The following is a 25,375-nucleotide window of genomic DNA, read 5'->3' on the forward strand; positions in this document are numbered from 1 at the left end:
GTTGTCTCGCACCATCTCAGCTGTCCCTCTCCAATATCAAATATTGACTAGCATACACTATCCCTCACAAAATCTCGGCAATCATGTCTCTCAAGAGTCTTCTCGTCTCAACCTTTTTCGCGGCGTCTGCCTTCGCACAGAACTACGGCAGCGGCAGTTACGGTGGCAGCTACGGCGGCGGTAGCTCAGGCAGCGGTAGCGGCTGGAGCAGTTGGAGCGGGAGCAGCAGTCAAGGCCCTCCAGCACTCGCTGCAGCGTCATGCCCAGCTGGTTGCCAACCGATGCCCACCGGTGGCGCACCACCAATGTCGACTCAACCCGGCCAATTGATCGTCCAGGTCGTCTCTGTCTCGGACAATAACGGCTCTCTGAAGTATTTCCCCGACAAGGTCACCGCGCCAGTCGGATCTGTTGTCCAATTCCAATTCCACCCAAAGGTATGTCTGCTCCATCTAGTTCGCGGCTATGCGGTCTAATATTTGCACAGAACCACACAGTCACAGAGTCGTCCTTTGCTGAGCCTTGCAAACCTATTGCCGCCAATCTCACCACCCCCACAAGGCCTGGGCTGAAATCTGGTTTCGTTCCGCTCACCGGCACGGAGCCATTTACCCCTGTCTACAACGTCCTGGTTAACGACACCAAGCCCATCTGGATCTACTGTGGCCAGACCAATCACTGCGAAAAGGGCATGGCCATGGTCATCAACCAAAATGACTCCTCGCCCAACACTATCGACGCCTACATTGCCAACGCGGCCAAGATACCACTCGTTAATGTCACCACACCTCCCCCAAGCAGTAGTGCCGCCGCACCTCCGGCTTATGGCTCTCCGCCACCCTCAGAGTCATCGGCGCCTCCCGCTGCCCCCCCGGCTGCGCCTCCAGCTTCATCCTCGGCGTTTGCCTTTGGTGCCCCGCCAAGCTCCACGCCCGTCGCGCCAGAATCGACTGTTGCTCCGCCTTCGAGCTCGGTACCCGTGGCTCCTGCTACATTCACTGGTGCAGCTGTGCCAGGCTTCGTGCCTCAATCATCAACAGGTGTGGTCGGTCTTGCTCTTGGTGTGCTGTTGGCTTTGTGGTAATACCTTTTTGAATTGAGTCGATATACCCCCACTGGAGAAAAACGAAATTCCGGCGCAATGGAAAGAAAAGGGGAAGAACCCTCGACGTCGCCGCTTCTGGTGTCATTTGTGAGGGATCGGGGAATGTCTCAGAACTCCCTCGGCAAGATCCGAGGTTGAGTCGAGTCAAATCACAGGCCGCGACCTGGAAAGGAGGGAGGTTATTGATAAGGAGTCAAGCGGAAGTTGGGAGTCAATGCTCCTGTGGACGACTTTTTTTACAAAACATATTTTTTTTCTTTACTCAAATACCACCTTTTTGATACCAAGCTAGCTACATATCTACATACTATGTAGCTACATGCCACGTGTGCAACTGCCCGAGACGCAGAGGTATAGATATATGTATGAATACATATCCATATACAAATACTCAGTATGAAGAGGGCACGGACTCCTTTCCCTCCCCTTAAGGACGAACTGGATTTCCATCATCTTCTATTCTACGCGGCTTTTGCTCCCTTTTTGTCCACATTCTTGGTTCATTTCATCGTCTACATGTGTAGACAGCCACTGGGTAAGACAAGATAAGCTGAGGAGGTAGGCAGGTAGGTAGGTAGGTTGGTCGGCAGATAGGTAGGCAGGATAGATATGGACGCTCTCTCTTCCTCTCTCCCTCCCTCCCTCATTTTCTCTCTCTCTCTGGGTGTGTGCCCGTCGGAGCCGGGTTGACCATGCAGCATATGCCCGGCTCATAGGCGCAGGAGTTAGTCTATGGTAGCAGAAGCGGAGATATATAGGGAAATGTAGAACCAGCGTATAAGATTTGGAATTTCTTTGCACTTCCAGATTCGCATGTTCTGAGTTTTCTCTTCCACTTTAGCGAGCGAACGAGCGAGCGGGTCAAGGAGGGGTTCTACGAGCATTGATGTACAAGATGGAGAAGAAAAGGCCTCTTTTCTGAGTAATCCTGTCCCGTGTCCGTTGCGAGACTGGAACCACTAGTAGAGATGCACAGCTCTGTGTTTCCCATCCTTGCCAGTCTCACGACTGCTCCATTCTATCCGGTTCATCTTCCAACCCGCATATTCGCCGGCTCAGAAATCCAAACACAGCTGCACGCCCACTCTCTCCAGGTCCTCGACCTCAAGCCACCCCGTATCCCCCACTACCACACCATCGCCATCCCCGTTTTGGTGGGCAGCGCGCTCTCGTTTATCATCCACGCACCGGCGTATCGCCTCCTTGACAAAGATCTCGGTGTATTTCCCCATGAGGTGTCGCGCGTCCGAGGAAATTGAGGTTTTGTTTGGAGAAGAGAAGTGCGTGTGCATGATTCTGTGGATGAGTGGGAGGGGGATAGGCGGGTTCAGGGTCGTGGAGGATGTGGATGTGTTGGTGACTTCGGCGAGGATGAAGTCGGGTTCGGGGGAGGAGAGAGTGAGGGTGCGGTCGGGAGGGAGGGAAGGTTCCTCTTCGGCTGAGTCTTTGTCTTCGGATTCTTGTGCGCCGTCGTCGTCGTCGTCGTCATCATCCTCACCCTCATCCTCATCCACAAGGTTATCATCCTCGTCGACCGCAGTGTCCATGTTCGCGTTATCTTCCGACCCAGCACCACGTTGGTCTTCATCTTCATCGTCGTCTCCCGAGCTTGCCTCTCCAAGTATGGCTCTCATCGTCCCCGCGGCAGCCCCTTTTCGTTTCGGCTTCGGCCCCTGTCTTCCCACTCTGGGTTTTCGCTGCTTCTGTTTGTGGATTTTCGAGTTTCCCACTCCCCCCAAACTACTGTGTCTGGCTGCGTTGCTTTTTCTCGTTGTGCCCTTCTTCTCTTTCGTCGACTTCGTGGCCGTCTTGGACTTCCCCGGCCGAGGCGGCGAAAAAGCACTCTTTGTCGCTTTCCTGAACGCGGTCGAGGGAGCCATATCTCCGGGACTCAAAAGTGTCTATTACTCCAATCGCTGGTACGGTATGGGGGCTGGTACTCGAGGCACTCGAGGTTCGATTTGTCTGACGTGGGACCCAGCGGGATTTGTTCCTTTTTGCGCATGAACAGGTGGGGTCTATGATGCTGGGAGGATTGGGTGTGTGTATTCTGTGAGTGTCACTGTCAATTTGTTGTATTTTGTCGGATATGGTTAAGATGCAAAGCGGACACGGCAGATGCGACGCGCTCATGAAATGACGTCATATGTGGGCGCGCCTCACACGCGTTTTAACGAGACACGTGAAGCCATATACCGAGTACTCGTAATTACTGCAAAGCTACAATTCGAATCTGTAAATTGAAGACATGATATTTTTCATTATGACCATTTACAGGTCTAAGCTATCATCACCCAATGTTCCATGAATGTGCCCATAAGGCCATTTCAACCGAACGCCATCCGCTTTTAGGCTTTGTCATAATTCGTCCCCCTTCCAACGCCTAGCCTTTGCTGTGCGCGAGCTTTGACCCCTTTACTCGTAAAGGTCCATGTTGCCATTCGTGCCGTCCTCCAACTCTAACATTGCGTCGTCGTCATCAAACATATCTTCGTCTTCTTCCATCTCACTGTCGCTGTGGTTGGGCAATACCACAACCCGTCCGTCCTCCAAAACGACATTGGCCGTCTCTCCGTCCTTGATGGCACCTCTCAAGATCAAGACAGCCAGGCGGTTGAGGATTTCCTTCTCTATCAATCTCTGCAGAGGTCGGGCGCCATAGGCAGGTGAGTATCCAGCGGCACCCAGGTAGTCTTTGACCTCGTCGCTTGCGTTGATCGTGATCTTCTTGTCGTTGCTCTCGAGTCTCTTTTGGATTTCGTGCAATCTCAGGTCGACGATCTTGCGGATTTCCCTCCTCGTGAGACGGTTGAAGATGACAATCGAGCTGATTCTGTTCAAGAACTCCGGCAGGAAGTAGTTCCGCAGAGCATTCATCACCAACTCCTTGGTGGTGGGGTCAATCTTGCCATCAGGTGCAGTATTGCGAGACAAGTACTCTGCACCAAGATTGCTCGTCATGACCACAATGCAGTTCTTGGCGTCCACAACACGTCCTTGGCCATCGGTAATTCTACCGTCGTCCATGAGTTGAAGCAACACGGTGAGCACTTCCTTGGCAGCCTTCTCGACCTCATCGAATAGCAAGATCGAGAATGGCCGACGTCGTAATGCCTCGGTGAGTTGCCCACCAGCGTCGTGTCCAACATATCCTGGAGGCGCACCAATCATTCTTGACAGTGAATGTCGTTCTTGGTATTCTGACATATCGAATCTGATCATGGCCTTCGGATCGTCGAACAGGAATTCGGCAAGCGCTTTGGTCAACAGCGTCTTACCAGTACCAGAAGGACCGCAGAACAGAAAGCTCGGTGGCTGATTGGGATTCCCCAGGCCAGAACGTTGAAGCCTGATGGCGTTTGAGACAGACTGAACAGCCTCTCTCTGGCCAACGACAATGCGCTGCAGATGCTGTTCCATGTGAAGAATCTTCTCCTTCTCGGAAGCACGCAGTCTCGTGATCGGAATACCAGTCATTTTGGCAACAATGGCATTGATTTGTTCAGGGCCAACAGCGTCGGTTGGTGAGACCTCGCCCATGGCACCAAGTCTAGCGTGCTGCTCAGCATCCGCTTGAGCTCTGGCGTTCTCGAGGGCCTTGATCTTCGCAGCCACATCGGGAATGGCGTAGTATGTCAAGTCAGAGGCAGTCTGGAGATCATTGGAACGTTCTGCTTCGTCTCGTTTGTTCTTCAGTTGTTCCAACTTCATCTTGAACTCCTGGATTTCCCGGGAGCGAGCCTTCTCCCGTTCGTAGTGCTCTTTCAGAGGTTCCAACTCTTCCTTGACGTTGGCGGCTTCACGCTTGGCCTCTTCCAAACGCTGAACCGATGAGGGGTCTGTTTCTCGTTGCAGGGCATGGATCTCGATCTCGAGTTGTCGGAGTCTTCGTTCAAGGTTGTCGAGAACTTCAGGTTGCGATTCTCTGATGACGCGAACGTCGGCTGCTGCCTCGTCGATGAGATCCACGGCAGAGTCGGGCAGACGCCGAGATGTGATGTACCGAGCAGCAAGGGTTGCAGCAGCCACAATGGCGCCGTCGAGAATGGTCACACCGTGGTGGACTTCGTATCGCTCTTTCAAGCCGCGAAGAATGGAGATTGTCTCTTGCACGGTGGGCTCTTTGACCAAGACCTGTTGGAATCTTCGTTCGAAGGCAGCATCTTTCTCAATATACTTGCGGTACTCGGCGAGGGTGGTGGCACCGATACAGTGAAGTTGTCCACGGGCCAGCATAGGTTTGAGCAGATTTGCTGCGTCCATTCCACCTTCACCACTGGCACCAGCGCCCATGAGCAGATGGATCTCGTCCACAAAAAGAACGATCATCTCATTGGAGGCTTCGATCTCTTTGAGGACACCCTTCATTCTCTCCTCGAATTCACCACGGTACTTGCTGCCAGCAACAAGAGACCCCACATCCAGCGAGAGAAGCTTGCAGGCGGCAAGATTGGCAGGGACGTCAGCATTGATGATCCGTTGCGCCAGACCTTCGATAACAGTGGTCTTGCCGACACCGGGCTCACCAATGAGGACAGGGTTGTTCTTTGTTCTTCTGGACAAAATCCGAATCACCCGTCGGATCTCTTCTTCTCGTCCAATCACGGGATCGAGTTTGCCTTCTCTCGCCAGCTGCGTCATATCGATTGTGAATTTCTTGAGATTTTCATTTTCCTCCTCCGAGTCGGCCTGTTTCGAGTCGACCCGCTTCGTGCCACGTATTTGCTGAATGGCAGCGTCGATGAGTTTGGTATTGGGCACGTTTGCCTCCCGCAGGGCTTCCTGGATCTTGGGGTCCTGCGCGAGGGCGGTGATCAAGTGATCGATAGCCACATAGGTATCTTTTTGCGTCTTTTGCAGCTCCTGGGCGGATCTGATCACTTTTGAGAGGGAGGGCGACATGGTGACATGCTCGGGCGGAGGGTCTTGACTCGGAAGCCGCACGAGGGCTTTTTTGAATGATCTGTCGAGTAACTGAATGTCGCCATGGGCTCTTTCGACCACCTGCCTGAAGAGAGGAGCGGAGGCGTGAGACTGTGAGGCATTGACTGTCGTCTGTTGGTCTTTCGATTCGTCCGGAGGAGGGTCAAACAGAGAAACTGCCAGGTGGACTGGCAGAATCTGTGAATGAGCATACTGTTCAGCGAGGTTTGCAGCATCGCCGAGTGCCTTTGCGGCACGATCAGTGAACTGAGGCACGCTCGCCATCGTTCAGTGATGTTGTGAGTGTCGAGGATTCTATCGTGTTTCGTGTAGGAAGTTGTGCAAGAAGTTTAAAAAGTCACTGAGAGTGTGAAGCGCGTGATAATAAAATACTCGGGAGCAGTGCCCAAAGCGAAGCGAAGACCAATTGGTGCTGCGAGTAATATGACATCGGCTGGCATCTTCCAGAATACCCTAGCATGTGCTAGCATGTCTTGGCGCCTGCGGGGAGGTTCCTGTACCAACCCGACCACTCGAGACAGTGCCTCCTCATTACTTCCCGGTGTCTTCCAGCAACCTCTCGTCATTGTCACCTCATGCTCACTCCCGATGCGTCACTCATCAGACCACCGGAGTGACTGAGTGTCTCATCCAAGCGAGTGGGGAAACGTTAGGCACGCATCTATGCTAGCAAACGACACAGGCATTGGACTCAAGAGCTGCTCGACGGCGGCAAGGACTCCACCCAATGGTTGCAACAGAACCAACTACGTGAAGAAGAATGACGGAAAAGAAATGAGCACCCATAGTGGAAGGTCAAAGTGAGGCATGAGGTAAAGAGCAAGAACCACTTGTCCGGTATGGGCTTCCATCTCCCTGTTCCGAGTATTCCGCTGGGTGTCCCTGTAGGTAGGTACCTAGCTGTCTATCCACTAGGTTAGGTACCTTGGTAGATACCTCCTTAACCGCACCCGCTAGCCCCCTATTGATCCACCATTGCCTGTTTCATGAACCCCCATAAGATGACTTCTTCAACCATATTCCAATCCGGAAATGTTGAGCCGATATTAAATGGTTTTTCAGTTGCTAGTGCATCCGGGGACACCACGACGTCGTGTCTGCAGCCTGACAAAGATTTCACTCTAGCTAGCAGTCTCCACAGAATGAGCGAGTCTGGTTGTATTTTTGGTAATATGCAATTGAATTATGCAAGTCTGTAATTTACTAATCCTTAAGACGTGGGAAAGAATGATCCATTCTGGGGTAACGAGAAGAGTAGCAGTAGCGCTGGTCAGATATCCGACGTCGTCTCCCGCATCAAGTCTTCAAGGCAAACTGCTTCAGGTACAAGTAGTCGGCCATGTTATCGTCGACGGTTTTCCGAATCACTTTGGCAGCCTTTTCTCCGAACTTTTCCTTCCATTCAGCATCCCATTGTTCTTCGGTCTTTGGTGCTTTCTTCTGTCCACAGTTAGTTTTGCCACGGAATGAAAATGGTTACCACCCACGTGAGCCCTCGGCTTGAGGTCTGTCGAGTCAATCGCGTCCTCATGGAAACCCTTCCATTTCTCGAAGACGGTCTTCGCACGCTGCTGATCCTCCTCGTTGTCCCAGTTCATCATGTCAGGGTGGAAATCAAGTCCGACGCTCTGGCAGTAAGCTCGGAGAATACCCTCGGGGTCGTCCAACAGATCGTCAGCATCGACCACACACACTTCAGGCACTTTGGCATCGCCATTCACAACTCTGCCATTCTCTGTCCCATTCTTTAGCCCATCTTTTCTGTCTCGCACCAACCCAACCTCCCGGGCATAGTCAAAAAAGCGTCGGAGCTCGTCGTAACCAGCCTCATTCGGATAGAACTCGTGGAATCCCGTCAAGTCCTCCAACGGCGGGATGGTACAGCGATAATAAGAAGGAATGCTCGAGTGAGGATCCCGGATGAGGAAGGTGAAATGAAACTTGTCCAGCAAGGCTTTGGGGACGATTGTGGGATTTCCCGGTTCGCCTTCCGTTGGGAATGGGAACGGGGCTTTCTTGCTGACGCCGTTGGTACCATTGACATGATAAGTTCCGTTCACGCCGTTGGTACCGTTGGTACCGTTGACCCCATTGACCCCGTTGCTCATCTTCTCGGTTCCGATGCCTCTCTTGACTGACTGCAACGATGGAGCCAGTTTCGGAGGCTGCTGGTCGGGGGGAACCAGATACTGAAGCATGTCCTTGAGGAAGACGCGTTTACCCTGGTCTGGTAAGCATGGAATGTCGGATTCGGTGTGAAGGCTTGCTTGAAAAGGAAAGACTTTTGAGGGAACATCACACCTTGTCTCCTCCGCGTTCGAGGTCATCAAAGATTGTTTTGTAGGTTGCCTCGCTGTATCCCGATGCTTTCCTCGCATCTTCGTCATTTTCATAGCGAACGCTCATCCTCTCCGGACTGAAGAGAGGGTTAGGTTGAAACGCTCCTTCGTTCTGCCTGCACCGACTCACCCATAATAGAATGCGTCGCCAAATGGTTCATGGAAACAGTTCAAATCTTTCCTGGTCATGAACACCTTGCAAAATGGTCAGCGATCTCATCAAGTCCTCAAAGCAGGCAGCATCGAGCGAACACGTTCAAAAGCTGTACTACATGCACGTGGGTGCGTGGCACAGAATATAGGTTTGGCCATGACGGCAATGCCTTCTCGACGACAATGCTACAAGTCGATCGAGAGGCTGAAGTCGACAGAATCGGCCAACTTGAAGTAAAGAGAATGTCAAGGTTCGGAGAACCTAGGAAAAATAGCCCCTTTCGGTCAGCTAGATGATTTCAGCCGGACAAGGCAGCCAGGAAATCGAGAAAGAAGACTCCTCTGAGCGATTCTGCGAATCTATGGAGATCACCAAGTAGGTATTTATAACAGGACCAGATAACGGGACTCGGTCGCGGTAATCGGACGGACATGGGCAAAAGTCACTCGAGAAAAGAAGTCTTCATTGCCTGCATTCAACTGGGATCCTTTTCCATGGCGAATCAATGGGCTTTACGAGGTGGTGAAAAATTCGTCATTGCTCCATGTGCCAGTGATGTTGAGGATCTCGAATGACGCCAAGGGGAATGCGATTCGCTTGCCGTCGTCGGAAGGCCCCGCAGGACGAGAAACATTCCCAAGTCACAATCCACTTTTCCAGGAACATGTGGGAGATGGAGATCGTGATTGGCATCTCGAAGGGCCCAGCGGCGACCCGTGAGAGCGAGGAGGCGAACGCCATGCATGGAGTTGACGGCTGACGGCCGAGTCGCGGGAAACGTTGAGGAGGGAAAAGTCCAGGGCAATCTGGATGGCGAATTGAGAGGAGATGGGTCCTCTGAGCCCAGGTCATCGAAGAGATGCATCAAACTCGAATCACACTCGGGCGATCCCGAGCCACCTATGTAAGTGATACATCTTGACCTGAGTAATGCGATCAACGCCGAGCATTTCAAAAGTGGTAGGAATGACTGGTGATCAGAGCCAGCGGCGACTTCAGAGAACTGTGTGACGTCGGCAATCGGTGGGAAACCTGGAAAGAAGGAAGTTGTACCTGACGTTCGAGAGATTTCCAGTTCCAGTTGAAGTTGGAAGAAGGTGTGGAGGACTAGCGGGCACTTGAACTTGGCTTAACGGGTATTAGTAGGTAGCCTAGCAGTGCCTACTAGGTAGGTAAGGCAGATCTGGGGAGGACACAATAGGGGAGCCATCAGTGGCGCCATGGACCCCAAGGGCAACCGCCTTAGGCACCTGGCGAGCGCTGGGTACCTACAGTACCTAGGTAGCGAGCTAGGTAGGCAACTCTCGACAGCGGAATAGTCCGCAGCAGGATCCAAGCCACCTAACGTGTGTACCCAATGGAGCAGGTAGGGCATTGTCGGGCAAAAATCCCAACTCTGTCAACACCATTGCTCTGAGTTCCAACATCCAGAGCCCCATCACGCATATATCGTCCGCTCTTTCTTGAAGTCGGGGAGTTTGGCGCCAGGGAATTGTCGAGTCTGGTTGATCTTCATCGCGCTTCTTTTTTCTTCTCTTGGAGAGCTTTCCTTCTCAACGATTCTCCTGCACCTGAAGCTGTCTGTCTTCCCTCGTAATCATCAACCACCAGCATGGATTTTTTCAGGAATCTGATAGCCTCTCCTTCGCCTGCGCCGCCTCTTGCGCCAGCGACCATCGTGGCCAAAGCGATCCATCCATATTATCCCACCGAGATTGAAATCGTCAACTACGCTACCAACGAAATGACCGTTCCGCAGTTACTAGCTACCTTTGCGACTGGTTGTACAATCATCCTCTCGCTCACCTGGTTCCTCACGTCGAGTCTTGCACCACGTCTCAGAGTCGCGGATAAGGCCATTGCGCTGTGGTTTTGCTTGTGTATGAGAAGAGCCACACTACTGGGCGAGATGCACACTGACATGGAAAAGGCGGGTTCATTCACTTGTTTTTCGAAGGCTACTTTGCCTACAACCACACTCGCATGGGCGGTCTCCAAGATATCTTCGGTCAATTGTGGAAGGAATACTCGCTGTCGGATTCGAGATATCTGACCTCGGATCCCTTTGTCTTGTGCATGGAGACCATCACGGCGGTAGGGGCCTTTCTCTCCCAACAAGTTCGAGTTGAAGGACAGTGTTGACATCACTTAGGTCTTCTGGGGTCCCCTCTCCTTCTTGATGGTGTATTTCATTATTGTATCGCACCCTTTGCGTTATCCACTGCAGGCTATCGTTTCACTCGGACAGATCTATGGCGACATCCTCTACTACGCGACCTCGATGTTTGATCACTACCACAAGAATTTGACCTATTGCCGACCCGAGCCATACTATTTCTGGTGTTATTACTTCTTGATGAATTTCTTCTGGATTGTCATTCCAGCAAGTAAGTCCTCCCTCGTCCCGTGTTCTCAAGTCAGAGCTCACTCGGAAATCCGCAGTTCTGCTCGCTAGTAGTCTGAGAATGACAGCCAAAGCTTTCAAAGCGCTTGACCGAATATCGCATTCGGTGCAAGGAAATGGCACTGTGGCCAGACCGAAAGCCAACGGCCACATCAAACATGCATGAAGGGTGCGATCAGAAAGGAGGGTGGCGTCCAATAGAAGGCGTCGGATTGGCTGCTGTACGAGCAAGAGTCCATCGGTGTCTCCCCGAACTGCATCCCGCTTCAAGAATTGGTTGAGATCCCAAGTGGTCTGGATTGCGGTGGCTGTGATGGCAAGCGAGGTATAGCTCGAGAGTAGCAGCAAGGGAGCTGAAAAGTGCCAGGCGATCTGCACACTAGACAATGATTATTGTTAATCCTTCTTTTTCGAGTATGGGATCGACTGATTACTTCTATTTGTATATTCGGGTCGTGTTCGGTTATCGATCGTGGTGGTTGCTCTGGAAACCGTCGCGACATATCCGGCCCGGCAAGCTGGGGCTGGCGAGGCCTTTGACGCAACCTGCATATTGACTTGCGCCCACCTGCGTCCACCTGCGCTACCGCCATTTGGTTGAACTGCGCCTTGCATGAAACCCAGTGAATCCCAGTGATAGTTCGGATCTCCTTACCGTTGGCACCTGGAGTTATTTTTGCCCAAGAGTGCGCGCCCGTGCCACAAGCACCTCGAATATACCAAGCACACCTGTACCCATAACTTCCTCGTGCGCAAACCGAACTCAACATGCCCACAGACTGGTCTTCACATCTAGCGAACACAAGTCTGATGGACCGAGCGATAGCTATGCATTGAATGATATAGAAGGCCACCACAACATAGCACCAGGACGCATATCCGTCAATGCGAGCAGACTCGACTCCAACCTCCGTCCGCCGAACATCCAAGAACCATCGCTCTACTACACGCTCTTCCACCAAAGCGCAAAATGTAGACTCATCTCGTCCCACTGGGCTCTACGAGTCACCTTCTGTTCAAGACCGTATCCGACAATGGCAGGCTCAAGGCGCAGCAAATGCTCCGGCCCCAGATGCTGTGAGCGTTCGATCGATACCCATCTCGGAATGCCCCTCCACTATATCGAAACCCGAGTCGGAATATGGAAACGAGTCCAGGGTTCGTGTCGGCGGAAGGACCAAAGCAAAGAATGAGGAGGATCAAGAGAGGGCCAGGAGCTCCAGTGCTCCGCGAAGGCGCATCATCAGCGATGGCCACTGGAAGACGCAGAGGCAGGCGAAAGACAACAAGGATGCAAAAGTCGGAGCCAATACAAGACCGGAATCACGATTGTATGACCTCTCCTACACTTCAAACCAAGAAAGGAGCAAAGGGAGACGACGCTCTAGAACAGAGCATGCTTCGCGCGCCGGCCAGGGCGCGGGACAAACATTGCCATATGACGACGGCATTAGAGTGGCACCAGTTTCAGTCGATGACCAAGCACAAGAGGAGGCCTTGCCGCCTGCGTACGACCTGGAGAGCCGAGCAGACGAAGAGCTTGCTCAGCACTTGACTACAGAATCTATCGCGTCGGGAGATCTTGGGAGATATGCACACGAACCAACAGGGCGGGAAGACGATGTTCCTGGTGATTGGAGACCCAGCAAATACGCCGCGTTGTTGGGAAGGACAGAGGAGGCTTCTCTGGACGGAGAACTGGCAAAATCCAAGAAAGGTGGATTATTGGGCAAGACCAGAGGCATGTTCGTCAAGTCAGAGGCTATGTCTTCCCACGGCAACAGGCTACCCAGTATTGAAGCATGGCTTGACGAGCAACCCGATCCGTTCGTCGACAACAAGGATGGCTTGGACGATCTGGCGCCAGTCGAAGTGCCCCAGCCGTTGAGGAAACGCACGCACCGGAAGAGATCCTCCACAGAGAAGTCTATCGCGCCCGATCCGAATCAGATTTGGAATTCCATCTCACCTCATCAGACAGCATCCAGCCTCCACGATGCATCAAGGCCTGGTGGTTCGGTCCCTTCGCCAGATATTAACCAAAATTCCTCTTCAAAACTTGGCAATGCTGCAAATGAGGCACAAGATGGAAGTGATGGCTCGCCCTCCAACCTGCGGAGGAGAGGTGCAAGAGTTCGCCGCCAGCGAGGCTCGGCGAAACAGGACAAAGTACCGGATGGAGCCTCCCCAGAGCCCGCAGCGTCGCGGGCAGAAGGTTCCCCAGCTGAGAACGCGACTCTCAGAGCTCCCAGTCTACCTCAACGACCCTGCCCCCCCACAAATCCGCATCAGCTTCCAACGATCCAGTCTGTGGAGACTTTCAAAGAAGTCGAATTAGAGCCGCAGGCTCTGGGAGAGGTTCCAGCGCAGGTCTGCGAACTCAAACGCAAGCTAACCACTCACGAGGATCTGATGTCTGTTTTGTCATTACCAAGGGGCAGCCGCGCCCGTCGATCGAGACGGAATGCGAGAACTACTCGTGCGAAACAACAGCCAGGTTCAGCACAAGAGATAATCGCTGCGGTGGTGGCTGACGAAGAAAAGTATGGACGGGAGTTGCGAACCTTAGTCGACGGCGTCATCCCGGTTCTGCTCCAATGCCTCCTATCCAAAACGGATGCGGCGGCGGCGGCGGGCTTGTTCACATCGGCATCGCTCCAGGATGATGCGAGCACCACCAGACCTATCATCGATATGGGTATTGCTCTGGAAAGGTTGAAGGCCTTGCATAATCGAATCCCCTCCCAGAATCTGGACAGTCTACTCAACTGGGCCCAAACGTCGGAGAAGGCATATAGAGACTATCTGCAAGCCTGGAGACTCGGCTTTGAGGACGTGGTTGTCAACCTTGCGCCCTTGGAAAGCTCATCAGCTCAAGAGCAAAGCATGGCCAGGGACGAGGCTGGCGACCTAGTGGACGCTACGGGCAAGAAAGTCGACGTTGCATATCTCCTGAAAAGACCGCTTGTGAGGGTCAAAGCCCTGAGCAAGACATTTAATCGGATCAAGGATGAATACGACGTGCCTCTTGCTGCACAGATGGCCAATACTTATGCTGATCTGACAGCGCTTGCGAAGAGAAGGAACCAGGAAGAGCAAGCCAGGTTGGAAGATGAGGCAGCTGCCAACATTGATGCAACAAGAGCCCGCGATATTAGGACAATGGCAGCATCAGGGCACATCACTGTCAACAAGACCCGCCGCGTCAAGGCAAGGGACGATTTCAACCTCACAATCTATCATTCTAGTGGACAAAGGATGGATTGCAGCGTCGAACTGATCTTCCGAGACAACGCTCGCGGTGACTCCCCTGGTGGAGATGTTCTGATCTGTGAAATCGATGATACCGGGAAGTGGCTGCTCTTTGCCCCCATTGAGCTGAACTCGATATCTGCCAGACGTGGTGAGGATGGATTCGATCTCGTCATCATGATTCGCGGTCGGGCAGGTATAGGACAAGAATGGCACGAATTATTAGCCTTGAAGACCGACGATAAAGAAGCTGTGGCGGAGTGGATGGACATGCTTGGTTCGAACCCGCTGCCCCCGAGGCTGAACCGCACTCCAAGTTTTGTGAAACGACCTTCACCTTCGGCCGTTGCTCCAGCGGCTGAGTCCGAGGCCTCGGCGTCAAAAATCAGCAGTCAGACAGTCGATAAAAGTCCTGCAACCACACCCGAATATCTGGATGTACCCATTGGCGAGCCCTCTGTTCTTGGGGCTCGCAGCGAGTTGAGTCGGCGTCCACAGCATAACAGGGCGCTCGTCGAGAGACCGGCACAGCGGTTAAATCTAGGGGGCGGTCTGGCGTCAAAGCCTCTTCCCCAGTATCCGCCAGCCTCGAAAATTCCCCCAAGGCGCCCCGTCTCGGTTCCGTCAGTCCTGTCCTCCGACCGATCCACAATTTCAGATCGTTCCATACGGGATTCAGCTACTATATTCACCTCATCGTCATCCAAAACTGCATCAACTAATCCTAGCCTTCTGTCAAGTCAAACCAAAACCCCTGAAGCATGGCAATCTCCTCACCCCCAACCTCCCAAGTCTCCTGATGATGCGAACAGTCAGGTCAAAAGCAACAAAAATGCTGGCTTACCAAAGCTCAGTGGACCAGGCAATGCCGGCAGTGGTTACAAAAGCCCTTCGGTATCGCCCGAGACAAAGATATCAAGAGCAAGTGCGACGGAGCCAGCCTTACGGGACTCACAATATCCGCTACCGACGGCCAACAATGGCCCATACTCGTCGAAGTCTTCCCCAAGTACAGCACCTCAAAGGCCAGACTATCATCGTACATTGTCCTCTACCCCGTCAAAAGACCTGCCCACCGTCAACAAGCTTCGAACTCAGCAAGCTCAAGCAAGTCCGTTGTCGTCCCCGCCAGCGAAACAACCTCCAGGGACACCGTTGTCAACGTATACGCCTGATCAGGTACAGCAGCGGTCTAAGCGGGAACACAGGAGTTCGCCCAGAAGCCAGCTATATACTGAAGATATTCCAGCTCCGCCAGTGCACAAAACACGTCAAGATCGCCCCTCAATACCCAGTTTTGGGACTTTGTCCCCTAGGACCACCCCGCCTCATAGTCATAGTCCCAGCGTTCTGCAGCCGATATCAAGCAATCGGCCCAGTCCCGTACTGAGAGCTACCCCGAGTCCGGCAGACAAGACAGCAAAAAGGCGGACTTCCTCACCCTTGAAGCATGAATATGAACCATCCACAAGCTCCGACACTTCCGGATATGATTCAGACAGTGGCAGCAGTTCGTCTTCAGACACGTCGGAAGACTTCTTGTCGGAGCATGGGGATGTACCGACACCTCTCGTGGCAATCAGAGCAGGTGACGGTCGAACATCAAAAAAACCTGTACCTCCGCCTTCAATGAAATCCGCCGGAACTCGAACACTGGCTCCCTCGGACTCTGCTTCCCAGGGTCCTTACCGCAAGGCCCCTTCATCGATCACAATGCCATCAGAGAAGAAGGCGAAGACTATAGCGTTGATATGCTCGTGGTCGAACAAAGGCATGTGGGAGCAGATTTATCCTGACGAGTGCTCTATTGTCATCTCGCCCGGTTTGATCGAAGCCTTTGAGATGTCAGCGGCTCATTCTGACACTCAGAATTCCTTGGCCAGTCGCTCGTTTGACAGCCATGGGCCGGGAAAGCCCTCGACCTCCCCACAGCCCCTGGTAGCTTTCGAGTTGACGCCAATAGTTCCGCTACGCAGGGGAACTGCACTGGACATTTCTATACGGTCTCCTCCTACAGCGAACTCCAAGATCAGAACAACAAACAATGTCATGTTCCGTTCGCGAAATCCGGAAGAGTGTGAAGCTCTGTATGGAATGATCAACTGGGCTCGGTGTAACAATCCTACGTATATCCAGCTGCAAATTGCACGCCCTCGCCGCCAACCTTCGGTGACTTTCAACGTCGGGCAAGCCCAACACAGTCGCTCGAGGGCGAGCTCATGGTTCAGCTTTGGGAGTCAGAAGAAATCAAGTTACCGGGCTTCATCTGCTCCGACACCCGCATCAATCGATATGTCAGTGGAGAGCTCAGGGACTGTGACAAGCGCTTTCTCCGGGGCGCTCAAGAGACTTGGCGTTAGCACCGCCTTCAATGTCAATCGATCTTCGGTGATTCGCAAAAGCGGCGGCGGCAGTACGGGGGGTTCTCTTTATTCCTCTAGCACTGGGACCGCAACAGGTTCGGGCTCAGGCACACCTCCGCCCAGTCAGCTTGGGTTCATCCCGGGAAAAGACGGACCATATGTCCCATCGACAAGTGCCGCTGCAGCAGAAGGAGGAGGCATGGTCAACAACATGAAAATCCGACTGTACGTCAGGAAGGGACAGCACTGGGAAAATCTGGGGGCTGCGCGTCTTACAGTCCTTCCAGCACCATCAACCGCAGCAGCAGAAAGTGGCAAGTCAACGCCCGATCGACTGGGGGTTCCTCCAGGCGCATCTCCCCCACCAGCAACAGTTGGCGGCCCTCCTCGATCTCCGTCCAACGTTGCAGCAGCGGGAGGGGTAGGTCAACCAGGCCCACAAAACCGTGGTGGACCCCGTCTCCCGAGCTCGAACCACACCCCCCACCGCATCCACGGCAACGGACGTGAGAAGCGCATTCTTATCACTCAGAACAAGAACCGCGACGTCGTGCTCTTGGACAGCGTGCTGGGCGAAAGCTGCTTCGAGCGCGTCATGCAGACGGGCATTGCGGTCAAGACGTGGAGCGAGGACGAAGAAATTGCCCACACGGGAGGCGTGACGCTGGGGAAAGAGAGGGTGTACATGATGCAGTTTCCTGGCACCAGGGAGGCGGGTTGGGTGTTTGGGCTGTGTGGTACGTATAGGTACGGCGTCGGCGTTGGGGCGGAAACACTACCGTAGTGATGAAAGGATGCAAAGGATTAATTACATTTTTCACGAGAAAACTGGTGGATTGATTTGTGGGTTTTGATCTTTTTCATGTCGACGTTGAGCGTTGGAGTTCTAAGGGATGAGATGGAATTCTCTTTTGTTTGTGGTGGCTATTTGATTTCAGGTTGATGAATAAAAGGTTTTTCCCGCGTGGAGAATATTCCTGGGCGCGCGAAGATAGAGATATATTAGACGGACGAGACCAGACCAGACCAGACGAGACGAGAAGTCGTGGTCGTCATCATGATGTGTCGACGCATAAGGCATTTTGGGAAACAGGGGCGGTTTTGTATGAGACTCCGTGAATGGAAAATTATTATATTGGACTCTGTGACTCTGTACTCTATACCCGTCTGTACGAGGTATAATATATATATATATAATCCCCGAACAGTCGACGCCTACGACTATTTCGCTAACTTATCCCTCGCCGCTTTACTCTCCCGCTAACGACTATTTAGTCGAATCGCTCGCTCGTCTACTCTCTTCTACTCCCTTCCTCTCTTTCGTTCTCCTCCTCCACTCCCCTCTGCTCCCTCACGGCTCTGGCCCGCTCCTGCCGTACTCCTTCGCCTACTAGGGAGGCTCCCGTTCGGGCTCTAGTCGTATAGACGCTAACGTTACGTATATCTAGCCTCGTGGTAACTTTACCCGATTATATCGATAAGGGCCCGTTTCGGCCCTGATGAAAGGTGGGATCCTTGAGTGATGCCCTACTACGTCGCTGGACGGGGTCAACAGCCGCCTACGCAACTGCTTGAGCCCACAGGAGGAACTGACAGAGTAGACACTGTCGAAACTTCTCAACCTTCGGTAAACGACAATTTCAGTAGACGACAGGTAATTTTCCTCTCCACAGCCTGTTAACATTGCTTACGTTCTCTAGAACACAACGCCAGCCATTGATCCCGCAGGGAGGGGGGGGGGGACCAAAGAACATTCGGGATTACGAAGGTGACGACATTCCCGGCGTTACTGAGGTGCCGGTTCTAGGATTCGAGACGGTGGGCGTGTTAGTTCAAAGGTCGCATTGATACTGGCAGTAATTAAACCGGTGACCGCAGCGAAACCAAGCCTACTCTGCTAGGGCGGGAAATAGCAAAAAAAGTAATACACGCAGCCGCTGAGGCTAATCACACTGTGCCACCCCTGTCACGGCGGCACCTCCCAGCCAACTCCCGAAGACTTCAAATCCTTTGTAGTACAAACCACTGTTGTCGTCATAACTCGTTAGATACCAGACATATCTCATTGCAAGAGCCTCCAACATGATCAAGCTGCTGTCGTGAATCTGGGTGGTTCAGGCGCCAGCATATGTATACCCCCCGTCCGTGTCAACTCCACGGCCTCCTCCCAACAAGCATCCAAGTCCTCCACGTTGGTCTGGGCGTCAACCGACCCAGACCCCTCCTTTGGTTTATCACCAGGGCGAAAGACGAAGGCCTCGGACGCAGGGAGATTACCAAAAAGTCGTTGGCGGGAGGATTCTGAGCGGAAGGATTTCGAGCGGAAGGATTTTGAGCGGGAGGGGTCTGGCAACTCGCCTTCCGAAAGCGTGACCGACGCGTCGACCGTTGCCACAATGTCGGCATCCTGTTCTGCCCGTTCGATGAGGATGGCTGTCTGTACATAACACGGGATACCGGTTTTATTGAACTCATCCTCGGTCAACGTCCACCTCGCCGTGTCTTTGTGGCCCTCATCAGAGTGGAAGTTGCGCGCACGCGCTGCACCCGATATTGTTGCCTTGCCTGCCGAGACTTTGCCGCTTTCCTGGACCCACTCGGTCGTTGCGCTGAGGGGACCGACAGCGGCGCCTACGTTGATAGAGCCGGCCAGCGTTTTCGTCGTGGATTTGTTCGAGAGACCGACGTATCCTTCTGGGGCAAGAGCAATAATGGCAGGTGGCGTTGGAGATGAGTGTTTCCGATCGCCACTAAGAGATGAGCCATTTTTAATTGTCGATACATCAAGATTCTCCGACGTAGTACCAGACTTGGCGTGGAAAGTCACATTGATAGCAGCGGCCGAGATGCGCTTTGAACGCTGTGGTTGTTCGAACCAGAAGTCTATCATAACAATAGATCCAGCATGTTTGTTCCTCCGTAAGCCGTGCCACACCTTGACCATCTTCACCTGAAGCTCGCTTGGGTCAATACGCCCTCTCGAGTCAACCCTCTGGAGGCCCCAGGTCCTGAGGGACTTGTTCCTGGAGGTAGAGAGAGACACGGAAGGGCTTTTGGGGCTTTTTGGTTCTGAGAAGTCCGAGTCTCGATCCGTGAAGAGCTGCACAGTCCGGGTGTTCGAGTCGACAGTTGCCATGGTCGGGTGCAGTCTGGTTCACAGCGGTTCACAAGTTGTTTTTTGCTGTCGTCGGGTCAGATGGGAGGATGAGAGAATTATCCAAGGCAAGAGAAGTTCACGAAGCCATGCCGTAATAGTCCGCCAAACCAGGCAGGTCTACCGACCGAGTGAGTCACGTGTACAGACTTGCACGTGAAGCACAAGCGCCACTCCTTTACGTACATGGCCTTGATCGCCCTCTCCTGGCTAAGCTTGGCCTAATATCTAGTATCCCACCTAATAAAAGCCACCGACATGCCGCTTACGAGTCTCTCTGTGGCATCTATCAGCTCTGAGCTGGAAGCTGGCCCTCACCGCCCCCCCCTCCTTTTGATCAGCCAAAGTCTGAAGGCGTGCACTAAACTACATATAATTAGGTGGTCTCTAGTTGGAGAGGCCTCTAGGTGACTTCGTCCTGCAAGCCTGCTAGCACTTGTCACATTTCACACCCAGCAACCCACCACTGTTCTTTAGCTGCATTGCCAACGCACAAAGGGAAGGCAGCGTGAGGCGAGGCTGCAGGTTGCAGGAAGAAGCCGCCGGCTGCCAGATATGCCACCTGCTGCCACTAGGAGCTGAGCAAACCAACCCCCTCTCCAATTGAGAGCGGGAATGGCCCCGTCGAGTCCTCCAGCCGCATCAGGCTGCCTCCAGTTTGGAGAAATGAAAGCGCAGTGTTCTTGTCATTATTGCACTGTTGTTGTGACAACTTCGCAGCCCTATGTTGCAGTTGTGGAGTTGAAGCTCATTTGAAGCCACGCTCTCCCCCGAGCCATGGCGGAAAACAACTTTCCAGAGCCGGTGGCCGACTGGATGCAGATTGAGGACAGCTGGGGAGCAGGGAGGTTGCGTGAATGCCCGACGAACAGCACCAGCCGACTAATCGAGCGCAGGAGACTCGCCACCCTCTTCCTTCATTCACTCGCCGCTGGTCATCGGCCGCAAAGGCACTCTGGCTCTCCTCAGCTACCATCACAATCTTCTCCAAGTCACGTCCTATGATGTGCAGCCGAGCCAGCCCGCACTCATTGCTCGGACTTACCTGGCCCCATCACTGCAAAGCCCCGACCATCTAGCCGGGCAATTCCTGCTCCTCTCTCAGTCCCGAGAGCAGCCCCGCGACGGCTGGGGTTTAAGGGTCGACCCGCCCGCCGGCTGCCGCATTAGCAGGCTCGAGCGCGGCTTCATCGATAGCAAGCAACCGACAAGGCTGAAAAAATATGCCAGAAGCGTGCGGCGTGATGGCGCTATACCAAACCAAGATGACGAGACGGTCGATGTCTACATCGAGAAATCTACCTCGTACGTGAGGTCCGCGTCGCGTGTGGGGCCAGGATCACTCGTACAAGCTATGGTGGTGGCGTGTAAAGAGCCGGGGCTGGGAGTGACATGGCACTTGGGCGGGCAAATCCAGTTGGTACCGGGCCAATCTTCCAGGAACTCCGCCGTCGACGAAAAAAGTCAGCTTGAACGATTGTTCAGGTATACCGTGGATCTTTCGCATAATGGGCGAGTGCTCACCGTCAAGTGCCGGACCACTGCCAGGCCAAGGTCTGGAGCCGCAGATCACGCGACGGAACTCTGCCTCGATATGATACTTTTCATCAATGGGGAAGCGACGCAGCTCAGCGCCCAGCCGGGTCAACCCGCGGTGCCGATTGCTGATTTCGTAGATATCAGCCAGAGGGGACAACTCGTCTTCCCGGACACTCAGCCGTCTTTCAGCCTCGTCGCCGTCATTTCGGTCCGAAACCCGTTGCGACACGAGAACCCAATCCTACCAGAGTATCCTGCGCTGACGGAGCTAAGGCGCAAGTTGATGGTCGAAGACGGGTTTGTGCCGGCCGCGAAGCCTCTGGCCGAGCTGCTTTCTGGGCCAAGCTTGGAGCTACGAGAAAAGCTACGAGAAATACCAAACATCATCGCTGCCGCCTTGCATCGGGTCCTGGGCTCGCTGGTGACATATCAACCACCCGGTGCCACCCCACGGAAGTACCCCGTCCGAAACCCACTACATGGGTATCCTCTTGAGAATGACGCTGACCCTGAGGAATGTCTGTAAGTCTTACCTTCCAGTTGGATGCTTAAATGGTGTCCTATTTTCAGATGGCGTCCACTGGGGAATGACTAACATTCGAGGTGGACAGTTGGCTTCTTCGAATTCTAACTTTCATTGCTGATAATTTTAACGATCATATCGGCACTCGGTTGAAGGCCCGGATCAGACGAGCCATTCGCGGCCTTCTGGATGTTCTATTAGAGGGTATTCCTCTTGACAGGAACGAACCCGCGTACATGGCTTTGGGCTTATGCCTGTCATGGAAGTACCTTCGCCCTACCTATATCGATAATTTACCTGAGAACATTACAAACGCCATTGTAACAGACGCGGAGAGGCCAGGAGGCGTAATACTGGATCCGACTACAAGATTGCTGCAATGGGCACATAGGATGGCAATTTCAAGATTGCGTGATCTGGATGATCCTGCAGATGACTCAGAGTCTGATGATGGAGACTCAGAGTCGGGAACCGAGTCCGGAGCCGAGTCTGGAAATGAGGCAGAGCCTGTTGGAGACGAGGAGCCAGCGGCAATAGACCAACCTCTGGCAGATCCCGATGAAGAAGAGCAGCCAGCAGCACCAGACACACTTCTAGCAGAGCCAGAAGCAGCAAATCTAGAAGACACAGACCGATCGATTCAGGATTACCACGACCTTGCGCTGGATCGCTCCGGGTCCAGACTCAGTCTCGGCTTAGATGTGGACTCCGACGAAGAGTGTTCTGAACAACCGGAGGATCTCAGCCAGGCCATCTCGAGGGAGGAAAAAGGGAGCCAAATCGCCCTGCTTGTCCTAGATCTGCTTTCAAATACCTCGGCGCAATATAGACGCCGCCTATTGGACGAGGTTCAAAAGAGACAGGCCGTCCGTGAGACAGATCGAATTGGCAGAATCCCTCCTTGGGGTCTCCGCTTCCGAGATCATGGCATCCGTCTTGAACTGGCTACTATACGGCGAAAGCTGGATGCAGGGCAGTCAACGCCGACGCCGACACAAATTTCGGATGAGATTCTTCAGGACGCGACCGATAAGTTGTCGTATTTTGGCCGCTCCAACTTTTCAGTTCTGAGCTGCGTGTCAGAAATGAATGAGCCAGAGTGGGCGAGCAGTCTGTGGAGCCTTGATTCTCTCGATGCTTGCTGCTCACTCTTAGGCATCATTGAGCCACCTAGATGCGAGCGTTTGCGGGAACGACAAGCTGAGCAACAAGGCACCGCGGGAGAGGCTCCCAACTCTACGGCAAATCGGACCCGTTTCCCTTGGCAAAGGCATCTCATCCACGCAAGACAGTATTATCCTTCATTTATTCGACAGTCTCTGGACGACCGCCAGTTGCAAGCGGATCGAGAAAGGTTCAATAGCTTCTACGCTGGAGTCCACCGCGAAGATGGAGACAACAAACTCGTCAAAATGATCGGTCGTGAAGGGCGGGCACTGTTTGCTCACATGAGCCGTGCTCAGAGGTGGCTGCCAGAGCACCTGAGGTTTGGGAATGGAGATATGCGTGTCCTGGACTTTTCGTTCCCGCACATGCGTCACTATAGTGATATGGACCTCCGCAGACTTCTCTACGAGCATGTAAGTGTGGCCGTGGCCGTGGCCGTGCCCCATACCCCAAACCTCGCGCGGAAGATTGGCTCTGTGCTAACAAGGACGGGCCTTGCAGCGAGTGAGAACAATGGCTACTCAGAGGTTAATGTGGGTGTATACTCCGCTCCCTTGCGCGTCTTCTCAAGCGGGGACTGATCTGACATTTTGGTGCTCAGCGTGTTAGACTGCTTGACCAGAGACATGATGATCACATACCTATTCTTTGCCCACCGAGAGGCTTGGGAGACACTTACTGATTATCTAGGAGGGAAACTCAGCCTTCGCTTACCAATAGATGGAATCGAGCCCTTTGAATCTGCACGAGGGAGAGATTGGCAGCTGGGCGTCACAATCCCGCATTTCTTACATGAACAAGTCCGCTCAACAGACGGCTCGGCCGATCAAATCGGACAGAGCCATAATGTGCACAGCTCTCCACCAGGTTCCGCCGGCGTGATACTCGAAGTCTGCGCTTCCGCATGTATATCTGGCGACAAACTCGGACTGTTTTGGACTTCATCGCTACTCGGTACGGGGATGGTCATGGCTCAACCGCTCACCCAACCCCTCGATAGACGAAGATATGTCAAACTCGGGGTTGCCATAGAAGACATCATGATATCGTTCAAGTACGACAAATACGGAGCTAGGAGCCTGGTATTCGTGATACTCTTGACTTCGATTTGTCACGTCGTTTCCGAGAGGCTGGAGAAAGTCATGAAGAAAGTGAAAGAGGCTCTGAAGCTGGAGGTTTGTTGGGTCCCAAATTCTTCTCTACCGTCCAAGTCTGATCCTGACATTTGCGACTTATATAGAACAGTATGACACTCTATCAACAGATAGTGGACCATGAATTCATAAATTCTTGGCGGAAAAAAGGGACGGCCTCGGATCTGACAGCGGCATTGCAGAGAACGCTATGGGGGGTCAATTGGCTTGAAAAGCTAGACAAGTGTGTCACCTCCGCCTTGCCGATTGTCGACGAGGCCACCACGCACACCGAGACGAGACTGTACGAGGCAAGTATCGCACGGAGGAAGCCTGGAAGAACCTCCCATTCTTTGCATCGAGGAAAAATTCGGTTTACGAGGACCCAACAAGCTAATCATATTTACAGAGAGGAGGCTTTTGGGACGACAGTCTACACGAGTACAAGCAAAGAGTCATTGGAGACCAGAGAAATGCGCGCCGCCGGCTGGTGGTGTTCCAGAGCCGCGTGCGAGAGTTGAACGACACGGCTGCTAACGTGAAAGACACGGTAGGAAAGCCCCGGGCTGCTCGCGAAGAAGCGGCGAACGAGTTAAAGAGTCGAAGGAAAGCTGAATGTCTCATAGCTCATCTCGCTGACCGATATGTCCATGACTCGGGCCACACTCAACACGACCATTGACACCAGGCAGATGAGGGTGTTGGCCTATTTGACCGCCGTCTTCCTCCCATTCACCTTCGTGGCGGTACGTTGGAACTGCCACTCCGCGGCCCTGCATATATCCATTGCTAATGCTGGACATAGGTGTTTCTCACGATACCCATGTTTAAATGGCCAGACCCGCCCGACGGACAGCATTATATCAAGACACCTCTTATCCTCTACTTCAGCATCAGCACTGGGCTGGTCGTGTTGACAGCCTTGTTCATGAAGTACTACTCGGATGAACAAGTTGCTGCCCTTTGGCGTATCGTGGTGGATTTCCTTGCCAAGTTGTGACTCAATTGGAGGACATGATAGATTTCGAGGGTCTCTACCTACAGTGCACTGTAGGCGCTCTGTGGCGGTATGCGGTGGAGGGATAAACGGTATACGTGGTAAGTACAGGACAGTGTGTAAGGTTCGTGTCAGAGTCAGTAGATGAAGTGCAGTTTGTCAGACTTGAAGGTTAAAAGCATTGCCCCTCTGCTCTAGATAGTCTCGCACGTCCGGGATCGATAAGCGGGCTTATAGCCTAAGGAGTCCTATTCCCTAGGAGGATAGGGATGCCCAGGCTAAAAGGCAAGCCCCCCCCCCC

The 25,375-nt window shown here is 53.2% G+C and overlaps 9 protein-coding genes across 9 annotated transcripts; 5 read left to right on the plus strand and 4 right to left on the minus strand.

Annotated features, from left to right (window-relative positions):
• Positions 1 to 83: 83 nt before the first annotated feature.
• Positions 84 to 1,084, plus strand: Z520_02615 (uncharacterized protein; the record flags this gene model as incomplete). Its single annotated transcript, XM_016773128.1, has 2 exons — positions 84 to 437; positions 488 to 1,084. 2 exons carry the CDS (start codon positions 84 to 86, stop codon positions 1,082 to 1,084), a joined length of 951 nt encoding a protein of 316 aa, XP_016636598.1.
• A 1,076-nt stretch (positions 1,085 to 2,160) lies between these two features.
• Positions 2,161 to 2,985, minus strand: Z520_02616 (uncharacterized protein; the record flags this gene model as incomplete). Its single annotated transcript, XM_016773129.1, has 1 exon — positions 2,161 to 2,985. The coding sequence occupies one exon, from the start codon at positions 2,983 to 2,985 to the stop codon at positions 2,161 to 2,163; it is 825 nt and encodes a 274-aa protein (XP_016636599.1).
• A 535-nt stretch (positions 2,986 to 3,520) lies between these two features.
• Z520_02617 (hsp98-like protein) lies at positions 3,521 to 6,313 on the minus strand (the record flags this gene model as incomplete). The annotated part of the gene is made up of 1 exon (XM_016773130.1): positions 3,521 to 6,313. One exon carries the CDS (start codon positions 6,311 to 6,313, stop codon positions 3,521 to 3,523), a length of 2,793 nt encoding a protein of 930 aa, XP_016636600.1.
• Positions 6,314 to 7,345: 1,032 nt separating this feature from the next.
• Positions 7,346 to 8,700, minus strand: Z520_02618 (uncharacterized protein; the record flags this gene model as incomplete). Its single annotated transcript, XM_016773131.1, has 5 exons — positions 7,346 to 7,489; positions 7,537 to 8,271; positions 8,351 to 8,465; positions 8,519 to 8,583; positions 8,641 to 8,700. The coding sequence occupies 5 exons, from the start codon at positions 8,698 to 8,700 to the stop codon at positions 7,346 to 7,348; spliced, it is 1,119 nt and encodes a 372-aa protein (XP_016636601.1).
• A 1,454-nt stretch (positions 8,701 to 10,154) lies between these two features.
• On the plus strand, positions 10,155 to 11,112 carry Z520_02619 (uncharacterized protein; the record flags this gene model as incomplete). The annotated part of the gene is made up of 4 exons (XM_016773132.1): positions 10,155 to 10,422; positions 10,473 to 10,636; positions 10,695 to 10,929; positions 10,985 to 11,112. 4 exons carry the CDS (start codon positions 10,155 to 10,157, stop codon positions 11,110 to 11,112), a joined length of 795 nt encoding a protein of 264 aa, XP_016636602.1.
• A 719-nt stretch (positions 11,113 to 11,831) lies between these two features.
• On the plus strand, positions 11,832 to 17,345 carry Z520_02620 (uncharacterized protein; the record flags this gene model as incomplete). The annotated part of the gene is made up of 1 exon (XM_016773133.1): positions 11,832 to 17,345. One exon carries the CDS (start codon positions 11,832 to 11,834, stop codon positions 17,343 to 17,345), a length of 5,514 nt encoding a protein of 1,837 aa, XP_016636603.1.
• A 1,302-nt stretch (positions 17,346 to 18,647) lies between these two features.
• On the minus strand, positions 18,648 to 19,697 carry Z520_02621 (uncharacterized protein; the record flags this gene model as incomplete). Its single annotated transcript, XM_016773134.1, has 1 exon — positions 18,648 to 19,697. The coding sequence occupies one exon, from the start codon at positions 19,695 to 19,697 to the stop codon at positions 18,648 to 18,650; it is 1,050 nt and encodes a 349-aa protein (XP_016636604.1).
• Positions 19,698 to 20,492: 795 nt separating this feature from the next.
• On the plus strand, positions 20,493 to 23,525 carry Z520_02622 (uncharacterized protein; the record flags this gene model as incomplete). Its single annotated transcript, XM_016773135.1, has 3 exons — positions 20,493 to 20,568; positions 20,612 to 21,776; positions 21,866 to 23,525. The coding sequence occupies 3 exons, from the start codon at positions 20,493 to 20,495 to the stop codon at positions 23,523 to 23,525; spliced, it is 2,901 nt and encodes a 966-aa protein (XP_016636605.1).
• Positions 23,526 to 23,912: 387 nt separating this feature from the next.
• Z520_02623 (uncharacterized protein) lies at positions 23,913 to 25,077 on the plus strand (the record flags this gene model as incomplete). The annotated part of the gene is made up of 4 exons (XM_016773136.1): positions 23,913 to 24,119; positions 24,487 to 24,627; positions 24,704 to 24,823; positions 24,883 to 25,077. The coding sequence occupies 4 exons, from the start codon at positions 23,913 to 23,915 to the stop codon at positions 25,075 to 25,077; spliced, it is 663 nt and encodes a 220-aa protein (XP_016636606.1).
• Between the last annotated feature and the right edge of the window lie 298 nt (positions 25,078 to 25,375).

Source organism: Fonsecaea multimorphosa, assembly GCF_000836435.1.
Source record: "Fonsecaea multimorphosa CBS 102226 unplaced genomic scaffold supercont1.3, whole genome shotgun sequence".
Classification (NCBI taxonomy): Eukaryota; Fungi; Ascomycota; class Eurotiomycetes; order Chaetothyriales; family Herpotrichiellaceae; genus Fonsecaea; species Fonsecaea multimorphosa.